We start from the raw sequence: 21,768 nt of genomic DNA, 5'->3' as shown, positions 1-21,768 counted from the left end.
GGCAGGTAGGGCTTCTAGAGTAACTCTGACAGTCAAGCATTGGTGGTTCAGTGGTAGAATTCTCGCCTGCCACGCGGGAGACCGGGGTCCGATTCCCGGCCAATGCAAGTGAGGCTACTCCTTCGTGACAAGCTTGAATGAATGGTCAACAAGGAAGTCAATTTGGAAGCGGTGTGGTCAGCTGCTTTTCTGTTTTGATATGTTTGACTTGATTTCATGAAACTCAACATTTAAAAACTTGTGTTCTGGCTATGCTTTAAATTGTTTTATGGTGAGTTCGGCTGGTAGGGCTTCTAGACTAGCCCTGACACGTAAGCATTGGTGGTTCAGTGGTAGAATTCTCGCCTGCCACGCGGGAGACCCGGGTCCGATTCCCGGCCAATGCAAGTGAGGCTACTCCTTCGTGACAACTTTGTAAGAATGGTCCACAAGGAAGTCACTTTGGATGCGGTGTCTTCATCTGCTTTTTTATCTGCTTTTCTGTTTTGATATGTTTGACTTGATTTCATGAAACTCAACATTTCAAAACTTGTGTTCTGACTACGCTTAAAACATTTTATGGTGAGTTCGGCAGGTAGGGCTTCTAGAATAATCCTGACAGTCAAGCATTGGTGGGTCAGTGGTAGAATTCTCGCCTGCCACGCGGGAGACCGGGGTCCGATTCCCGGCCAATGCAAGTGAGGCTGCTCTTTCGTGACAACTTTGTAAGAATGGTCCACAAGGAAGTCACTTTGGATGCCGTGTCTTCATCTGCTTTTCTGTTTTGATATGTTTGACTTGATTTCATGAAACTCAACATTTCAAAACTTGTGTTCTGACTACGCTTAAAACATTTTATGGTGAGTTCGGCAGGTAGGGCTTCTAGAGTAACCCTGACAGTCAAGCATTGGTGGTTCAGTGGTAGAATTCTCGCCTGCCACGCGGGAGACCCGGGTCCGATTCCCGGCCAATGCAAGTGAGGCTGCTCCTTTGTGACAACTTTGTATGAATGGTCAACGAGGAAGTCAATTTGGAAGCGGTGTGGTCAGCTGCTTTTCTGTTTTGATATGTTTGACTTTATTTCATGAAACTCAACATTTAAAAACTTTTGTTCTGGCTATGCTTTAAATTGTTGTATGGTGAGTTTGGCTGGTAGGGCTTCTAGACTAGCCCTGACAGACAAACATTGGTGATTCAGTGGTAGAATTCTTGCCTCCCACGCGGGAGACCGGGGTCCGATTCCCGGCCAATGCAAGTAAATCTGCGCCTTTATGGTACTCTTGTAAGAATGCTCCACAAGGCAGTCATTTTGGATGCAGTGTTTTTCAAATGCTCTTTTATCTGTTTTTGTTTTTGTTTTTAAACGTATCACTTGATTTAATCAAACTCAACATTTCAAAACTTCTTTTGTACGGAATCCATGTACAAAGCACATGTGGTGAGCTTGGCAGGTAGGGCTTCAAGAGGAGCCCTTGCAACCAAACATTGATGTTCAATGGTAGAATTTACTCTTGCTTCACGGAAGACCCAGGTTTGATTCCCAGCCAATGCAAGTGAGGCTACTCCTTCGTGACAACTTTGTAAGAATGGTCCACAAGGAAGTCAATTTGGATGCGGTGTCTTCATCTGCTTTTCTGTTTTGATATGTTTGACTTGATTTCATGAAACTCAACATTTCAAAACTTGTGTTCTGGCTATGCTTTAAATTGTTGTATGGTGAGTTCGGCTGGTAGGGCTTCTAGACTAGACCTGACACGCAAGCATTGGTGGTTCAGTGGTAGAATTCTCGCCTGCCACGCGGGAGACCCGGGTCCGATTCCCGGCCAATGCAAGTGAGGCTGCTCCTTCGTGACAACTTTGTAAGAATGCTCCACAAGGCAGTCATTTTGGATGCAGTGTTTTTCAAATGCTCTTTTATCTGTTTTTGTTTTTGTTTTTAAACGTATCACTTGATTTAATCAAACTCAACATTTCAAAACTTCTTTTGTACGGAATCCATGTACAAAGCACATGTGGTGAGCTTGGCAGGTAGGGCTTCAAGAGGAGCCCTTGCAACCAAACATTGATGTTCAATGGTAGAATTTACTCTTGCTTCACGGAAGACCCGGGTTTGATTCCCAGCCAATGCAAGTGAGGCTGCTCCTTCATGACAACTTTGTAAGAATGGTCCACAAGGAAGTCAATTTGGATGCGGTGTGGTCAGCTGCTTTTCTGTTTTGATATGTTTGACTTGATTTCATGAAACTCAACATTTAAAAACTTGTGTTCTGGCTATGCTTTAAATTGTTGTATGGTGAGTTCGGCTGGTAGGGCTTCTAGACTAGCCCTGACACGTAAGCATTGGTGGTTCAGTGGTAGAATTCTCGCCTGCCACGCGGGAGAGCCGGGTCCGATTCCCGGCCAATGCAAGTGAGGCTGCTCCTTTGTGACAACTTTGTAAGAATGGTCCACAAGGAAGTCAATTTGGATGCTGTGTCTTCATCTGCTTTTCTGTTTTGATATGTTTGACTTGATTTCATGAAACTCAACATTTCAAAACTTGTGTTCTGACTACGCTTAAAACATTTTATGGTGAGTTCGGCAGGTAGGGCTTCTAGAATAACCCTGACAGTCAAGCATTGGTGGTTCAGTGGTAGAATTCTCGCCTGCCACGCGGGAGACCCGGGTCCGATTCCCGGCCAATGCAAGTGAGGCTGCTCCTTTGTGACAACTTTGTATGAATGGTCAACGAGGAAGTCAATTTGGAAGCGGTGTGGTCAGCTGCTTTTCTGTTTTGATATGTTTGACTTGATTTCATGAAACTCAACATTTAAAAACTTGTGTTCTGGCTATGCTTTAAATTGTTGTATGGTGAGTTCGGCTGGTAGGGATTCTAGACTAGACCTGACACGCAAGCATTGGTGGTTCAGTTGTAGAATTCTCGTCTGCCACGCGGAGACCCGGGTCCGATTCCCGGCCAATGCAAGTGAGGCTGCTCCTTTGTGACAACTTTGTAAGAATGGTCCACAAGGAAGTCAATTTGGATGCGGTGTCTTCATCTGCTTTTCTGTTTTGATATGTTTGACTTGATTTCATGAAACTCAACATTTCAAAACTTGTGTTCTGACTACGCTTAAAACATTTTATGGTGAGTTCGGCAGGTAGGGCTTCTAGAATAACCCTGACAGTCAAGCATTGGTGGTTCAGTGGTAGAATTCTCGCCTGCCACGCGGGAGACCCGGGTCCGATTCCCGGCCAATGCAAGTGAGGCTGCTCCTTTGTGACAACTTTGTAAGAATGGTCCACAAGGAAATCAATTTGGATGCGGTGTCTTCATCTGCTTTTCTGTTTTGATATGTTTGACTTGATTTCATGAAACTCAACATTTAAAAACTTGTGTTCTGGCTATGCTTTAAATTGTTGTATGGTGAGTTCGGCTGGTAGGGCTTCTAGACTAGCCCTGACACGCAAGCATTGGTGGTTCAGTGGTAGAATTCTCGCCTGCCACGCGGGAGACCCGGGTCCGATTCCCGGCCAATGAAAGTGAGGCTGCTCCTTCGTGACAACTTTGTAAGAATGGTCCACAAGGAAGTCACTTTGGATGCCGTGTCTTCATCTGCTTTTCTGTTTTGATATGTTTGACTTGATTTCATGAAACTCAACATTTCAAAACTTGTGTTCTGACTACGCTTAAAACATTTTATGGTGAATTCGGCAGGTAGGGCTTCTAGAGTAACCCTGACAGTCAAGCATTGGTGGTTCAGTGGTAGAATTCTCGCCTGCCACGCGGGAGACCCGGGTCCGATTCCCGGCCAATGCAAGTGAGGCTGCTCCTTTGTGACAACTTTGTATGAATGGTCAACGAGGAAGTCAATTTGGAAGCGATGTGGTCAGCTGCTTTTCTGTTTTGATATGTTTGACTTTATTTCATGAAACTCAACATTTAAAAACTTTTGTTCTGGCTATGCTTTAAATTGTTGTATGGTGAGTTTGGCTGGTAGGGCTTCTAGACTAGCCCTGACAGACAAACATTGGTGATTCAGTGGTAGAATTCTTGCCTCCCACGCGGGAGACCGGGGTCCGATTCCCGGCCAATGCAAGTAAATCTGCGCCTTTATGGTACTCTTGTAAGAATGCTCCACAAGGCAGTCATTTTGGATGCAGTGTTTTTCAAATGCTCTTTTATCTGTTTTTGTTTTTAAACGTATCACTTGATTTAATCAAACTCAACATTTCAAAACTTCTTTTGTACGGAATCCATGTACAAAGCACATGTGGTGAGCTTGGCAGGTAGGGCTTCAAGAGGAGCCCTTGCAACCAAACATTGATGTTCAATGGTAGAATTTACTCTTGCTTCACGGAAGACCCGGGTTTGATTCCCAGCCAATGCAAGTGAGGCTGCTCCTTCATGACAACTTTGTAAGAATGGTCCACGAGGAAGTCAATTTGGATGCGGTGTGGTCAGCTGCTTTTCTGTTTTGATATGTTTGACTTGATTTCATGAAACTCAACATTTCAAAACTTGTGTTCTGACTACGCTTAAAACATTTTATGGTGAGTTCGGCAGGTAGGGCTTCTAGAATAATCCTGACAGTCAAGCATTGGTGGTTCAGTGGTAGAATTCTCGCCTGCCACGCGGGAGACCGGGGTCCGATTCCCGGCCAATGCAAGTGAGGCTGCTCCTTCGTGACAACTTTGTAAGAATGGTCCACAAGGAAGTCACTTTGGATGCCGTGTCTTCATCTGCTTTTTTATCTGCTTTTCTGTTTTGATATGTTTGACTTGATTTCATGAAACTCAACATTTCAAAACTTGTGTTCTGACTACGCTTAAAACATTTTATGGTGAGTTCGGCAGGTAGGGCTTCTAGAGTAACTCTGACAGTCAAGCATTGGTGGTTCAGTGGTAGAATTCTCGCCTGCCACGCGGGAGACCCGGGTCCGATTCCCGGCCAATGCAAGTGAGGCTACTCCTTCGTGACAACTTTGAATGAATGGTCAACGAGGAAGTCAATTTGGAAGCGGTGTGGTCAGCTGCTTTTCTGTTTTGATATGTTTGACTTGATTTCATGAAACTCAACATTTAAAAACTTTTGTTCTGGCTACGCTTAAACATTTTATGGTAAGTTCGGCAGGTAGGGCTTCTAGACTAGCCCTGACATGCAAGCATTGGTGGTTCAGTGGTAGAATTCTCCCCTGCCACGCGGGAGACCCGGGTCCGATTCCCGGTCAATGCAAGTGAGGCTGCTCCTTCATGACAACTTTGTAAGAATGGTCCACAAGGAAGTCAATTTGGATGCGGTGTCTTCATCTGCTTTTCTGTTTTGATATGTTTGACTTGATTTCATGAACCTCAACATTTAAAAACTTGTGTTCTGGCTATGCTTTAAATTGTTGTATGGTGAGTTCGGCTGGTAGGGCTTCTAGACTAGCCTTGACACGCAAGCATTGGTGGTTCAGTGGTAGAATTCTGGCCTGCCACGCGGGAGACCCGGGTCCGATTCCCGGCCAATGCAAGTGAGGCTGCTCCTTTGTGACAACTTTGTATGAATGGTCAACGAGGAAGTCAATTTGGAAGCGGTGTGGTCAGCTGCTTTTCTGTTTTGATATGTTTGACTTGATTTAATGAAACTCAACATTTAAAAACTTTTGTTCTGGCTATGCTTAAACATTGTATGGTAAGTTCGGCAGGTAGGGCTTCTAGACTAGCCCTGACACACAAGCATTGGTGGTTCAGTGGTAGAATTCTCGCCTGCCACGCGGGAGACCCGGGTCCGATTCCCGGTCAATGCAAGTGAGGCTGCTCCTTCATGACAACTTTGTAAGAATGGTCCACAAGGAAGTCAATTTGGATGCGGTGTCTTCATCTGCTTTTCTGTTTTGATATGTTTGACTTGATTTCATGAAACTCAACATTTCAAAACTTGTGTTCTGACTACGCTTAAAACATTTTATGGTGAGTTCGGCAGGTAGGGCTTCTAGACTAGCCCTAAGAGACAAGCATTGGTGTTTCAGTGGTAGAATTCTTGCCTGCCACGTGGGAGACCCGGGTCCGGTTCCCGGCCAATGCAAGTGAGGCTGCTCCTTCATGACAACTTTGTAAGAATGGTCCACAAGGAAGTCAATTTGGATGCTGTGTCTTCATCTGCTTTTTTATCTGCTTTTCTGTTTTGATATGTTTGCCTTGATTTCATGAAACTCAACATTTAAAAACTTGTGTTCTGGCTATGCTTTAAATTGTTGTATGGTGAGTTTGGCTGGTAGGGCTTCTAGACTAGCCCTGACAGACAAGCATTGGTGGTTTAGTGGTAGAATTCTCGCCTCCCACGCGGGAGACCCGGGTCCGATTCCCGGCCAATATAAATAAATCTGCACCTTTATGGTACTCTTGTAAGAATGCTTCACAAGGCAGTCATTTTGGATGAGGTGTGGTCAGCTGCTTTTTTATCTGCTTTTCTGTTTTGATATGTTTGACTTGATTTCATGAAACTCATGATTTAAAAACTTGTGTTCTGACTACGCTTAAAACATTGTATGGTGAGTTCGGTAGGTAGGGCTTCTAGACTAGCGCTGACACAATCATTGGTGGTTCAGTGGTTGAATTCTCGCCTATCACGCAGGATACCCGGGTCCAGTTCCCGGCCAAAGCAAGTGAGGCTGCTCCTTCATGACAACTTTGTAAGAATAGTCCACAAGGAAGTCAATTTGGATACGGTGTGGTCAGCTGCTTTTCTGTTTTGATGTGTTTGACTTGATTTCATAAAACTCAACATTTAAAAACTTGTGTTCTGGCTATGCTTTAAATTGTTGAATAGTGAGTTCAGCTGGTAGGGGTTCTAGACTAGCCCTTGCAGGCAAACATTGATGTTCAATGGTAGAATTTACTCCTGCTTCACGGAAGACCCGGGTTTGATTCCCAGCCAATGCAAGAGAGGCTGCTCCTTCATGACAACTTTGTAAGAATGGTCAACGAGGAAGTCAATTTGGATGCGGTGTAGTCAGCTGCTTTTCTGTTTTGATATGTTTGACTTGATTTCATGAAACTCAACATTTAAAAACTTTTGTTCTGGCTACGCTTAAACATTGTATGGTGAGTTTGGCAGGTAGGGCTTCTAGACTAGCCCTAACAGACAAGCATTGGTGTTTCAGTGGTAGAATTCTCGCCTCCCACGCGGGACACCCGGGTCCGATTCCCGGCCAATGCAAGTGAGGCTGCTCCTTCATGACATCTTTGTAAGAATGGTCCACAAGGAAGTCAATTTGGATGCGGTGTCTTCATCTGCTTTTCTGTTTTGATATGTTTGACTTGATTTCATAAAACTCAACATTTAAAAACTTGTGTTCTGGCTATGCTTTAAATTGTTGAATGGTGAGTTCAGCTGGTAGGGGTTCTAGACTAACCCTGACAGACAAGCATTAATGGTTCAGTGGTAGAATTCTAGAATTCTAGAATTTTAGATGCATAATTTTTCAAATGCTTTTTATCTGCTTTTTAGTTTTGATACGTGTGACTTGATTTAATCAAACTCAACATGTTAAAAGTTGTTTTGTATGGAATCCATGTATGAAGCACATATGGTGAGCTTGGCAGGTAGGGCTTTCAGACAAGCCCTTTAAGGCAACCATTGATGTTCAATTGTAGAATTCACTCCTGCCTCACAGGAGACCTGGGGCCTCATTTATAAAATGCTGCGTAAAAACCATCCTACATTTGATCTTATGATCATTTAACAAAAATGCGTACGTGTGATTCATAAACCGAACGTACGCGCAGAAAACGCGCGTACCCCTTTCAAATCTATCAATCGCAAATGAACTTGAACTTGTGCGCAGCTGAGCAGTTTCAGATCTCCACCTTTAAACGATGCCTAATTAATGTCACAGACATATAAAAGAGCACTTCTCAATGTTTAAACCCAATTTTCGAGCAGCAAGATTGGCTTATTTTCCAAAATCCTGCAGCAATCAGACAAGCAAAAGTGCGTACGTCTGCCCAGACCCTGACGTGGCGCTAAGCACTTTTCCACGTCAAAGACAGTTTTTATAAATATGGACTACGCACGATCAAATTTGTGCGTACGCACGGTTTATAAATGAGGCCCCTGGGTTTGATTTTCGACCCCTGCAAGAGAGGCTGCTCCTTCATGACAACCTTGTAAGAATGGTCCACGAGGCAGTCATTTTGGATGCTGTGTTTTTCAAATGTTTTTTATCTGCTTTTTAATTTTGATATGTGTGACTTGATTTAATTAAACTCAACATTTCAAAACTTGTTTTTTAACGGAATCCATGTACGAAGCACATGTGGTGAGCTTGGCAGGTTGAGCTTCTAGACAAGCAAACATATTAAAACAAAAAAGCAGATTAAAAAGCAACTGACCACACTGCATCCAAAAGGACTGCGTCGTGGAGCAGTCTTACACGAATGGCATAAAGGAGCAGCATCACTTGCATTTGCCGGGATTCGGACACGGGTTTTCTGTCACAGCAGATTATTCAATGCAAATGAATTATTATTAGTGTAGTGTACTGAAAAGCATTACACAAAATTATTGAAAATCTGTATGCATTAGTATGACATTAAGTCAGTCAGTCAGTCATTCCTTCGTCCTTCATTCAATTCCTGTTTTGATGGATCTTTTACTGAGTTGTTTCTGGGTCTGGCTAAGGGCTAAACAAATCAATTGTAGAGAAATCTGGTTGACATTTTGAGTAACAGTACATATGTGATGATCATCAGACATGTGATCAGATTTACAAAACACAATTGGCTAAATGGATAATTTTCTTCTCAAAAACACATTTTGTTAAATATATACTAACTCTTCATTTCAAAATAGAACACATCTTTCTCTGCACACAATAACTTTACCAAAACACTGGAAATCTAAATCAAAATGAAATTATTCTGTCAACGAATAACACTTATTTTCACTTTACAAGGTACATGCAGTCAATCAAAGTACACCAGGTTTCAAAATACTGGCTATTGTTGACATTACAAAAACTACATAGACTTTTATGTTTCTGTTTTACAGGTATTTGCATTCAAAACATGCAATCCACCTTTTTTACACTAAATTTCTTGGTTGGGAACAGTATGCCCATATGTATAGTAATGTTCACATTCAAAAGCAGTAAAAAGCAAATCATTTTTTCCCCTTTATTGTTAACTACAGGAGGTACAGTATGATAGAACTGCTCCTCTCACTGCTCCTGTACCTCTCACATCACCTCTCACTGCTCCTGCATCTCTCACTGCCCTGCACCTCTCACTGCTCTTGCACCTCTCACTTCACCTCTCACTGCTCCTCTCACTGCTCCTGCACCTGTCACTGCATATCTCATTGCCCTGCTCCTCTCACTGCTCCTGTACCTCTCACTGCATCTCTCACTGCCCTGCACTTCTCACTGCTCCTGCACCTCTCACATCACCTCTCACTGCTCCTGCACCTGTCACTGCATATCTCATTGCCCTGCTCCTCTCACTGCATTTCTCACTGCCTTGCACTTCTCACTGCTCCTGCACCTCTCACATCACCTCTCACTGCTCCTGCATCTCTCACTGCCCTGCACCTCTCACTGCTCTTGCACCTCTCACATCACCTCTCACTGCTCCTCTCACTGCTCCTGCACCTGTCACTGCATATCTCATTGCCCCGCTCCTCTCACTGCTCCTGTACCTCTCACTGCATCTCTCACTGCCCTGCACTTCTCACTGCTCCTGCACCTCTCACATCACCTCTCACTGCTCCTGCACCTCTCACATCACATCTCACTGCTCCTGCATCTCTCACTGCCCTGCACCTCTCACTGCTCTTGCACCTCTCACATCACCTCTCACTGCTCCTCTCACTGCTCCTGCACCTCTCACTGCATCTCTCACTGCCCTCCACCTCTCTGCATCTCTCCCAGGGCCTGCTCTTCTCCCTGTGCCCCTTGCTCTTCTCCCTGTGCCCCTTGCTATTCTCCCTGTGCCCCTTGCTCTTACACTTCCTCGTTCAGACATTACAGTGTTTGTCTTTTTTGTTTCCAAAAACATCACTCATCAAAGTCCTCCTTTTACTGTGTAAGTGTCAATGTTATAGAAAAAATAACCCCTGCCACTGAGCCTTAGCCACACTGGAATCAGCTGCGGTTGGCTCAATTTACCTACATAAAGGTTTTTATACTGTATCTAAGGTTTGGAATATTGTTTTTGCTATTGTGAGATGATGTGTGTTAATATTCGTAAATACTACAAAAACGATCCATAATTTTGTTGGGAGGTATAGCTTGTCTGTAAGAAAATGTAAGCATTGTGGAAATGTGTTCACTTACTGCATATTGTGTGAAAACGCCATGAAATTGATTGATTGATTGATTGATTGATTGTTTAATTGATTGATACTTTATTTATCCCGAAGGAAATTTAGGGCATCCTGTAGCTCAAACAACAAAATTCCACTTATCACACATACAATACAAATATATATGAGACATGTAACAATCACATACTTATTCAGTATAATGTATTTTTATGTAAAGATCTCAACACTACCAGCTAGTGATGTTCGTTTTCGAAGCACTGCTTCATGAGGCTTCAAAACATTTACGGATCTTTTGTTTCAAATCAGTGGTTCGGAGCTTGTTTCAAACTGGCCCAAGTCACGTGATTTTAGCAAACGAGGCTTCATTACGTCAGAACTGTTTCGAAAAGTTTCGAAAATCCGATGGTTCGCCACTAGGGGGAGTTGATCACATGACCAGGGTCTAATATGTTTAGGTGGACTCGGGTCAGTTTCATTATGCAAGTTCATAAAAGATTGATCCTTCTGACTAATAACACTGCCATTTTGTCTACTTTTTGTTATAGACAGATTTAATCACAAAAATGTGCATAATTATAGGGTAGTTAGTTTTAATCATTTGTTTGCCCTTAATAAAACTAAAAACACATTATACACTTTTAACTATGTCTTAATTAAGTTAAATAATTTTTTAACATATTTTAATAAAAATCTTGCTATTATTTTGTAAAAAAAAGTGTAAAATGTTTGGTCACATCTGCTTTTTCACCATTTTGACCAGCAGGGGCCGCCAGCGTGTGTGGGTTTCAAACTGCTTCGAAAAACTGAATCAATTTTCGAAGCAATTGTTTCAATTGATTCGAAGCTTCGAAAAGCTTTGTTTCTCCCATCACTACTACCAGCTATAAAAAAGAGTAACACTAATGACATCCAAAAAATCTTATCTCAAAATTCTTAGATATATCATGACATCTCAAAAACCTTCAAAGAGCTGATGCATTGTTTCAAAATTAAAGTGCTTTGGGTAGGGTAACACCAATGACATAAATTTGGGGGACAAATATTTATTTGATATTATTCATAGTAATAGTGTATTTTTACCATCTCAGTGTTGTAGTAAATTCACACAGGGTTAAAGCTAAATGTAAATTAGATTTGTTTTATAAAAAACATGGTTTTAAATAAGAAGTACACAGTTCAACTTCCATGTATGATTAAAGGGACAGGGCAATTTTCAGGACCAGACATTTAAAAAAAAGTTAAAAAAAAGGGAAAAAATAAAATTATATAAATAAACTCTCCCTTCATTTTAAGGACAGTCTATATTTATTAAATATATATCATTATAGAATTATTAGGTTAAATTAAATAATTAAGGGGTCTGCAAAAGCAAGGGACAAGCGTTTCCACCTTTTTTGTAGAATGACCCATGTACACAAATATAAAAAAGGCTAGTCCAGTCCAGATAGTATAGGAGGGCATAACATCGTCAGCACAACAGTCATAATACCACAAAAATAGAATATAGAGACACAGGCTCCTGTTTAAGAGTCCATCTCTCCCCTCCCACCCTGTGTAGCATTAAAGAGCTAGATGCTCTAGGGACAAAAGACCTCCCTAGCCTATCTGTAGAGTATGTCAATGACAGCAATCTGCCACTGAACATGCTTCTCTGTTTACTAAACGTGCTGTGCAGTGGGTGGCGATCATTATCCATGATCGCAAGCATCCTGCGACTAGTCCGTTTCTCTGCAATGGCAGTGACTCCAGCTCAATGCCAACAACAGCGCCCGCCTTCTTTACCAGTCTGTTAAGTCGCTTAGCATCTCTCTTCTTAATACTGCCTCCCCAGCACACCACAGCATAAAACAAAACACTGGAAATGACCGACTGGTAAAACATTCGGAGTAATTTGCTACAGATATTGAATGACCGTAACCTCCTCAGGAAGTAGAGCCGACTTTGCCCTTTATGATAAAAGGCATCTGAGTTGGCTGACCAGTCCAATTTATTGTCCAAGTGTACCCCCAGGTACTTATATGTGCTAACCACCTCCACATTGACTCCCTCAATGGAGACAGGTAGCATGCATGGTTTTGATCTCCTAAAATCCACCACCAACTCCCTAGTCTTTGTTGCATTCAGCTGTAGATGGTTTAACCTGCACCACTGGACAAAATCATTAACCAGGTTCCTGTACTCATTCTCCTGACCATCCCTAATACATACCATAATTATGGTATCGTCCGAAAACTTCTGCATATGACATGACTCAGAGATGTAGCTGAAGTTAGAGCGACAGGCCTAAAGTCATTTAGCTCACTGGGAAATGGTTTCTTAGGAACTGGTATAAGACATGATGTCTTACACAGTGCTGGTACCTTCCCAAGCCAGAGGCTTAAATTGAAAACGTGCTGGAGGGGCTCTGCCAATTCAGCCGCACATGCTTTGAGCAGTCTGGGACACACTTGCTCTGGGCCGGCTGCTTTCCCTGGGCGAAGTCTACTTAGCTCTCTTTTGACCTGATACGCTGTAATGAAGGGTGGAGGGTGGGTCTCCTTGTTAACTATTGGGGGGAGGGGAGCATCCGTATACTGGCTGGGGGCTATAGGCTGTAGCAGATGTATGATACAAAACGGGTACAGTTGGTTGTGAAGATGAACCAGATGGTGAATGGGCATGCTGTGGACAGACTAAAATAGGTAAGGTGTGCGGTATGTTGGTTGGACAGGACATTGCAGCGGGAGCAGGACAGTCAAACCTGTTATAGAACTGGTTGAGTTGGTTTGCTCTCACCTCATGCCCTTCCACTATGCCACTCTTTTTTTACAACCTGTAATAATTTTCATCCCCTGCCAGACCTCCTTCATGTTGTTTTCCTGCAACTTCTGTTCTACCCTTTTCTGTATTCCTCCTTTGCCTCTTTCAGTTTTCTCTTGAGCTCACCCTGTACGCACCTTAGCTTCGTATTGTCCCCCTCCTTAAATGCCCTCTTCTTTTTAGGAGGTCCTTGACATCACAAGTGATCCACGGTTTATTGTTTGGAAAACAACGTACAGTTCTTGTGGGAACTACAATGTCCAAGCAAAAATTCAGATAATCGGTAGTGCAGTTTGTGACTCCCTCAATGTCATCGGCGTATGGTTCCTGCAGCACATTCCAGTCAGTAGACTCAAAGCAGTCCCTCAGTGTTGCCTCCGCGACTGGAGACCATTTCCTAAAGGTGGTGGTGGGTGGTCTGCGGACAATAGGAATGTACAGCGGTCGAAGGAAGACCAGGTTATGATCTGATCTCCCCAGCGGTGGCAATGGAGAGGCAGTATATGCATCTTTAACATTAGCATAGATAAGATCAATTGTTCTGTTCTTCCATGTAGGGCAATTAACAAACTGATAAAAACCAGACAGTGTTGAGTCAAGTGTAACATGATTAAAATCCTCTGTAATCGCAACAAAAGCTTCAGGGTGCCGAGCTAATAGCCTTGCAACAACAGAGTGGATAGCATCACATGCATTTTCAGCCAGGGCTGGTGGGGGGATTTAAACAAAAACCACAATAGCGTGCGATTACTCCCTCGGCATATAATACGGGCGGAGACTCACCGCTAACAGTTCAATGTCTGGACAGCAGATTATTTACTTCACCATCACATGACCTGGGTTGCACCAATTGGTGTTGACACAAAGTCCCCCCACCTTTCTTCTTGCCACTCCGTATAGGGTCTCTGTCCGCTCTCACAATCGAAAAGCCAGTTAGCTCAACATTGGCATTCGGAATATTGCTTGTTAGCCACGTCTCCGTGAGGCAGATTAGGCTACACTCTCTGTATAACTTTACATTTCTCACCAAAGCAGCCATCTCATCCATCTTATTAGCCAGGGAATTCACATTTCCCTTAAACCCCCATCGCTTCTCCATGCGCCTAGTCCTGACTTAAACTCCTGCTCTACATCCTCTGTGTTGTCGTTTTAATTCCTCCGGGATCACGTGAAAAATAGCGGCATGTCCCCTTGCCCTCAATTCAAGCAGTTTTTTCCTCGAGTAAATTAGATTGTTGCAGGCAGCTAATAGCCATATCCATGGAATAAAAATGTCCGCACAATTCGTAAAAAAGTTAAGACTAAAAAGACAGAACAAACAAAACAAACGGAGCTACTGAGATCAGCTGCCACTCTCGTTGGCGCATGCGCACAATTGTCCACAAATTCACATTATGTGAATGGTATGTCCACAAAAGACCAATGCTGTGCTAATTGTGTTTAGAGTTTTGAAAATGTGACAACTGGTTGGACAAATGCTTGTTAGCGACTGAAAAAAACCTGTAATACACTGTAAAAATGCAGCATGAAGTTAAAACAACTTGATTTTGCAAGTCAATTCAACCTACTATTTTAAGCAGTGGTGGCCGATATCTCCTCTTTGGAGGAGGCAAAAAAATATATATATATGTGTGTTTGGGTGTCATGTGTGTGCCTCGTCATGTCAAAATATGTGGTCATGGGAACCTATGTGCATCATGTATGATGTCAAAATACATGCTTGCTGCATACGTGTCAAAAGGGTTCATGAAAAACATGTCTCGCTAGACATCAACACTAAACTTACACATGAGATTAAGCGAGTATCTACCAAACGCAAGCTTCTCATTTATCATAAACCCTTACGAAACAGGCAGGTATTTTGACATGATGTGCAGTGTAGGTTCACATAGGTTCACATGACGCACGGAACACATATTTTATATATATATATATATAAGACAAACACACATGAAGAGCAATACGTATAAATACAACAGATAACTAACAGAGACAACAATATTAGTATAAATAAGGAATGCAGACGAAGAAGTCTGCAGAGCACGTCATCGGGAACAACTTGCTCTCTTCCTTCAGGGTCTGTGCATATCACGTCAAAATAATAAGAGATCTCTCTTGCTCTGCATACAGTCTGTTCAGATTCCCACCTTCTGCCAGACTGATCTAAACAAGAACTGTCAAACACCAAACTGCCCCAACGTTTTTAAAAAAACCCTAATTACCTTTTAGTTCACACATAACTTTTTCTTATAATGCTAAATTGATGTCCCTCTTCTTCTGTTCAATATTACCAATGTGCAAGGTTAACCCTTTGTGCAATCTTATCTGTCCAACCAATAAGTGTACTAATTGGACCGTAACTGCCGTTGTACATAACTTTTTCATGATCCGTATGTTTTGTACAATCATTAAGTGTAATGTTATTAGTGTTTTGTTATTATGTCTGTCCTTTTAATTTTGTTTAACCTACATTGTCTACTAAAGTATTGTATTGTTTGCATAATTAGCGGTTGGTCTGCACTAAATGTTCTATGTGTAGGGCTCTGTTACTACAATCATGTAGTGTTACTGTTTTCATGTTTGTATTGGGGTGTGTGTGTGTGTGTGTGTGTGTGTGTCTTATTCAGTACAGTGTACCTGCATGTGTGAACTGTAGAAACACAAAACAAGCAACAAACCCCTTGTAAGGTTTATTCTTGGACATACTTGGTCAGTAAAGCTTTAACTTGATTTGATTCTACTCTTCTCAATTCTATTCAGCTCAATTCAGTTCGGTTTGATCTGACCCTATTCGGTTCTACTTTATTCTATTCTACTCAAATGGATTCTTCTTTACTCAGTTTAATTCTGCTCAACTTGATTCTACTCTATTTGATTCTGCTCGGTTCGATTCTGCTCTGGGGTGTGTTTCCCAAAAGCATCGTTAGCTAACTATGGTCGTTGTTACCATTGAACTCTATTGGTAGCAACAGAAATTGCGACCATAGTTACTTTTGGGAAACGCACCCCTGTTCGATTCTACTCTGTTCAATTCTACTCGGCTCGAATCTACTCAGTTCAAATATACTCGGTTCGATTCTAATTGTTTCGATTCTAATCTTCAACTATGCATGGTACTATAGTGGTTTAGCAGCGAGTTACATCGTTGTTCAGGAAATGCACCCCGGCTTGGTTCGATTCTGCTCTATTTGATTCTACTCGGTTAGATTCTACTCTGGGGTGCGTTTCCCAAAAGCATCCTTAGCCAACTACTGTCGTGAGTTTCGTCATTGCTGACAAAGTTCAATGATTTGGTGTTTCCCAAACCCATAGTTCAAACAAACATTCGCAAGCTGCTTCGCAAACTTGTGTGGTTTGAACAACAGCTCTTCACCTGTGGTTAGAAGCATAGTTCTTTATTATAATATGTAGACTTACGTTGATCATGCTTTTGAACAAAATAAGAAAAAACATGTTGTGCATTCTATATCCATTATTCTATTTGAAAACTGCGCATGTCCACAGATCTACGAACTTTAAGACCCTGAGGAATCCCTGGGAGAAGTAACGTAAGAGGCAATGCACATGAATTAAATATCTTGAAATAAAACTACAAAGAACTAAATCACGGTTACAAAATTCTTCTGGTGCAATGTTATTTAGAACAATAATCTGACATTAAATTGATTTAAACAGATTAATTAGTATTACTACTTTGTTCGATTCAACTCGGTTCGATTTTACATGGTTCATTTCTACGTGGTTTGATTCTGCTATGTTTGATTCTGTGTTATTTGATTCTACTTGTTTCGAATATTCTGCTCAATTTGATTCTGCTTGATTCGATTCTACTTGGTTCGAATCTACTCTGTTTGATTCTGCTCTGTATGATTCTGCGTTATTTGATTCTACTCGGTTCGAATATTCTGCTCAATTTGATTCTGCTTTATTTGATTCTACTCGGTTCGAATCTACTCTGTTTGATTCTGCGTTATTTGATTCTACTCGTTTCTGCTCTTTTTCATTCTGCGTTATTTGATTCTACTCGGTTCTAATCTACTCGGTTCAAATCTTCTGCTCTATTTGATTCTGCTTTATTTGATTCTAAATGGTTAATTTCTACACGGTTCGATTCTGCTCTATTTGATTCTGTGTTATTTGATTCTACTCGGTCCGAATGTACTCTGTTCGAATTTTCTACTCTATTTGATTCTACTCAGTTCGAATCTACTTCGTTCAATTCTAATCGGTTCTGCTCAGTTCGATTCTACTCGGTTCGGTTCTACTTTATTTGATTCTAATCGGTTAGAATCTACTTGGTTCAATTCTAATGACTCTTAATGGATTCTGCCAATAAACTGGTGTTTCTGAATGGCCTGAGGCTGGGTTAAGGCCGAATTGAAGCAAAAATATTTTATGAACGTGTAACACGTACCATGAGCAATCGGTTAACGTCATGATCTCATTTTCGACAGGTGGCGTTTAGCAGCGTTTGCTCATATGTAAACATTATAGGGTGGTTTCCCAGACAGGGCTCATTTAAGTCTAAAATTTTTGATAATTTTTTATAAAAATGTTCTAAGCATTTTTGTGCTGCCTTCATTTAAAAACATTATGGACTGATGTATCTTAACATATATCAAGTGCCATTGTTTTGTCTCAAGATGAAACCAATAATGTTTTTGTAAGATAAAATCTACTTAAAATGTCCTAAAATAACTAGCCTAGACCTAGACTAATCTAAACACTTTCTGGGAAACTTTCCCCATATGAAATAGATTATTCATGGACACACTAAATAAAACAGACTGATTTGTCTTTTCCAATTTTTTTAAACGATTAACATTTTGTAGGTTGTGCAGTGTTTGTAAATGTGTGACCCCAACTGTATACAACAACTTGATTTAGTTTAATGCAAAACCAAGAGACAATGTTCTGTAATCATATAGATTTTATTCTCGATACAGCAAAATACAAAGATGATTCAACAGACTCGGAAAATCCATTAGTAATACTTCACAAAAATGTTTAAATTACAAGTTATTACAAGTTTGGATAATCGAGGCTCATAAGAGTACCTTTTTAAATCATAGCTCATATTGCATCCATAATACGAATATATATATATATGTAGATTTCTTTTGTCAATCTCTTCTCAATACTTTTAAAACTAAACTGATCTGAACTATACTGTCTTTGCCAATGATTGTTTTGAGATCATTATAAAAACGAGTACTACATAGACATCTGGACCTGCTCAGCGTAATAAAACGCCTTTCTTGGGAGGTCTCGTGGATAAAGTTTATATAGACAACAGCTGTCCTACATCACTATTGGTAGTTTTTTAGGATGTTCAGGGAAGGTCATCCCATTTCATCAAAACAGACCAACACCGTCAGCTGAATAAAAATAAAGTAAATCAGTACAATGATGACAACTTGCGAAAAACAACTGTACCGATATTACTAACATACAGTGTTTCGTCGAAAGTGTCAATGACTTAAAAAAAAAATATCAGGGCTTACAGTAATGAAAATGTGCATATAATATATTCACATTCTATTTACAATTAATACAAATGTTAAACCGTTGTAAAAATTTACCCTAAAAGAGACTCATTATGTACATTTGTACAGCATATTATTTAAATAGAAACATGCAAGTGTTATTTTTCAATAGGACAAAAGAAAAGCATTTTACCCTGGATAAAGTTATATCATCAAGAAAATTAAAGATGGATTTGAATCAATCTAATCTTCTAACAGCACGGTCATGAAGTCTAGTAGAAAAGATAAAAACATTAAAAGAAATAAAAACAACATACAGGACACGCATCACGACAAATTCATGTGTCAAGAAGCATAAAGGCTATTTGAACGAACCTCTATTCACACGCAGTTGCTTTAAATCATGATTCTGGTACATAAAAATCACATTAGTGCATGAATTAATTTACATAAAAGCACAGCTGACAAACCCCCGTCCCATACGATACTAAACCGACTTCTGTTAGCAGTCAAAATCTGAAAATAATAACGATTCGCAATTGCAAGCACGTTAGTGATAAATCCAGAACCTCATTATTATTTCATCCGATGATATCATACGAGCACTTGTTTTTAGCTACCGCACATCTGCATAGGCGAAAAGAAAACAGTTCATCCCTACGGACAAAACAGGGAGCCAATGAAAAAAACAGATTCTAGTGCAAGAGACGACATATTTCCAGCATTTCATAGATTGTGGATCGATCGTAACCATTTTCCTCTTTTGTTTTATTGTGAAAGCTCTCGAAGTATCAATCAGATTTACTGCGTAGGTTGCCGTAGGTGGAGCGATGCGTATGGGTTGCGAGTCAATCTACGTTCAAATCACATCATGTATTATGTACATATAGAAACCACTGTTATCGACAGCATTATAAATATATCCTTACGTGACTCGTTTCTTTTAAAAGAACTGCAACACACAGGTGACTATGACACTATAAAGGCAACTTCAAGACTCACATTAAATATTTAAATATGATATTTTCATATACAATAGAAATACGTCTCATCTGTTATTGCAACCCTGTATCCATGCCGAGTGAAAACACAACTTAGAATGAAGCCATCTGTAGTAATCTAAATAAAATCTATATTAGGCTGAACGGGACAGCCGTGGTAAGAAAATACTCCTGCGTTTAACACCAGAAAATCTATGGCGAGAGAGACCGACACCTACACGAGTGCTACATTTTGTATAAAACTCACGGCCTGGGAAACTGCGGTACTGACGTATAGAAAATCCAGCAGGGTGTAACAATGATTTTATTGGCTGTTTATTTGCCAATTGGCTTCTGGTAAAACACGACGATGAGAGAAAAAGATGCGAGCGAGCCAGGCCGAAAATAAAACACATTAGGAATAATAATAATAATAATAATGCTTTCATATGGTGCTTTACAGCCTTTTGGTCTCGTATGCAACTACGATCAAGAAAAAAAAAACATTTGATCATTTAACACAGTCAATATGACGTTTTGTGCATGTCGTGATATCCATCTACATGTATTGTACGTACATGCTGTTCTCTTCATATTTCATGTAAAACCCTTTGGCAACCCACAACTCCGCCCTGGGCCATTTGTCCCTCTGTCAAAACGCCCCAACTCCCTCACCCTTACATCAAAACTCTTTAGATGTGTTTTCTCAAGATACTGTATCACTTAGTTTCCTGTATATGAAATACAAGGCACAATAAAATGATAAAAGGAGATTTTTTAAAGCACCTTTGGTTAAAGGGAGGTACTTTGGTTGAAATAAAAAGCTATAAACTTCCAAATGATTATTTTTGTTTGCTTACAGATAGAAAATGAAGATATAAAAAAATTAGGGAAAGACCCAAATAAACTACAAGCAAAAGTACGAAGATGGCTTTTTGTCTGAAACAAGCCAATGATATGAACCGGACAATGCAGTGTATGAATGTTCTGTTGGCCGTCTCCTCTTCTGAAATTCATAGGGTTCATCACGGAGGAGCGGGCGCTGAGTGTTTTAATGTTTTGGCAAGCTGGTGTAGAAATGAACACAGTGTCACAGAGATTTCTGAGGCAGATAAAGTGAGTGTTTTGCGTAGGCATAGAGAGGGCTACGGATAAGCACGTGGCCACGGCGAGCGTCTACTGTATGAGCTTGGCGTCAAGTCGCAGCCAGTGCAAGCCTTGCCGTGTGTACCGGACCAGTTCAGTCATACTGCTGGTGTTGAAGAGTAGTGGGGTCATAACCTTATCCAGTTCAGCAAAAAATTCTGAGGAAACACAAAGAAAAAGATAGAAAGCTTAGTCATTGTTGATGGGATCCATTGACTTCCATAGTCTTCGTTTTTCCTACTATGGAAGTCTATGGGTAACTGTGTGGTTACAATAAAAAAAAAAATTTGTAAGGCAGAATAAAGAAACTTGTAATGGTTTAAAACTAAATGAGGGTGAAAAAATGACAAGTATGTGTGAAGTGTCCCTATAAAAATGTGCATATAAGTTAAATAACTTGCTAACCAAGTGAAAATTTAATTAAATTTCTTTGTATTTCTATGTAGCATATTTAAACATTAAAATACTACCTCTCACTATCCTGTTGTTAAAGATTTAATTACAGTCTTTGTTTTAGAGGGTGCACGGTATTGAAGAAAAATGCGCTATGGGATAACTTGCCAGATAATGCAATATTCGATATGATAATGCTTTGGATTTGTACAATCAGTCATAATAATAAATAATAATAAACAATTTATTTATTTATTTATTTGTAAGTATTAAAATAACTCATTTAATAAAAACTACTGCCATATGTGTACTGGGATATGCAAATCTGTTCCATTCACAAAAAATGTCAATATATGAAGAGTTTGGTTCAAAAACGCGATAAACGACATTTAAAAAAAATAGTTACTGGCAAAATCTGTATTGTATAACGTCAGTATTAAAAAGTCAAATCTTCATTTTACAATAATCTGATATCTGCCGTGTTATTCTGTCATCTTTTCTAAATTTTTTCCAAATCGCGACAAACGCCAGTCCTCCTCTGCAGAATGCAATAAATCCGCTTAACCAATAACAGCGCACCATTCCACGCATTGTAAACAACAATGGCGGAGCTTTGACTACACACAGAATCCTAGTTTTCCTCATCTACTTAGTACTTTGTGATCAAAAAAACAAACAATTTGATGGCATTAATAAA

At 40.5% G+C, this 21,768-nt stretch overlaps 1 protein-coding gene and 9 non-coding genes across 10 annotated transcripts in view; 9 read left to right on the top strand and 1 right to left on the bottom strand.

The window, feature by feature from the left end:
• The first annotated feature begins 315 nt into the window (after positions 1–315).
• On the top strand, positions 316–386 carry trnag-gcc (transfer RNA glycine (anticodon GCC)). Its single transcript has one exon. It is a non-coding gene; the product is annotated as a tRNA-Gly (tRNA).
• A 497-nt stretch (positions 387–883) lies between these two features.
• On the top strand, positions 884–954 carry trnag-gcc (transfer RNA glycine (anticodon GCC)). The gene has a single exon. It is a non-coding gene; the product is annotated as a tRNA-Gly (tRNA).
• A 785-nt stretch (positions 955–1,739) lies between these two features.
• trnag-gcc (transfer RNA glycine (anticodon GCC)) lies at positions 1,740–1,810 on the top strand. Its single transcript has one exon. It is a non-coding gene; the product is annotated as a tRNA-Gly (tRNA).
• A 784-nt stretch (positions 1,811–2,594) lies between these two features.
• Positions 2,595–2,665, top strand: trnag-gcc (transfer RNA glycine (anticodon GCC)). Its single transcript has one exon. It is a non-coding gene; the product is annotated as a tRNA-Gly (tRNA).
• Positions 2,666–3,150: 485 nt separating this feature from the next.
• On the top strand, positions 3,151–3,221 carry trnag-gcc (transfer RNA glycine (anticodon GCC)). The gene has a single exon. It is a non-coding gene; the product is annotated as a tRNA-Gly (tRNA).
• A 486-nt stretch (positions 3,222–3,707) lies between these two features.
• Positions 3,708–3,778, top strand: trnag-gcc (transfer RNA glycine (anticodon GCC)). The gene has a single exon. It is a non-coding gene; the product is annotated as a tRNA-Gly (tRNA).
• Positions 3,779–4,846: 1,068 nt separating this feature from the next.
• On the top strand, positions 4,847–4,917 carry trnag-gcc (transfer RNA glycine (anticodon GCC)). Its single transcript has one exon. It is a non-coding gene; the product is annotated as a tRNA-Gly (tRNA).
• Positions 4,918–6,248: 1,331 nt separating this feature from the next.
• trnag-ccc (transfer RNA glycine (anticodon CCC)) lies at positions 6,249–6,319 on the top strand. Its single transcript has one exon. It is a non-coding gene; the product is annotated as a tRNA-Gly (tRNA).
• A 772-nt stretch (positions 6,320–7,091) lies between these two features.
• trnag-ccc (transfer RNA glycine (anticodon CCC)) lies at positions 7,092–7,162 on the top strand. Its single transcript has one exon. It is a non-coding gene; the product is annotated as a tRNA-Gly (tRNA).
• A 10,816-nt stretch (positions 7,163–17,978) lies between these two features.
• Positions 17,979–21,768, bottom strand: part of aff4 (AF4/FMR2 family, member 4) — a 49,848-nt gene continuing 46,058 nt past the window's right edge. Inside the window, exon 21 of the mRNA XM_073871056.1 lies at positions 17,979–20,836. Coding sequence (XP_073727157.1) covers positions 20,709–20,836 — 128 coding nt within the window. The 3' untranslated portion in view covers positions 17,979–20,708. The remainder of the gene's footprint in view (positions 20,837–21,768) is intronic.

The sequence above is a fragment of the Misgurnus anguillicaudatus genome, chromosome 9 (genome assembly GCF_027580225.2).
Source record: "Misgurnus anguillicaudatus chromosome 9, ASM2758022v2, whole genome shotgun sequence".
Lineage (NCBI taxonomy): Eukaryota > Metazoa > Chordata > Actinopteri > Cypriniformes > Cobitidae > Misgurnus > Misgurnus anguillicaudatus.
This window is presented reverse-complemented; position numbering and strand designations above follow the sequence as displayed.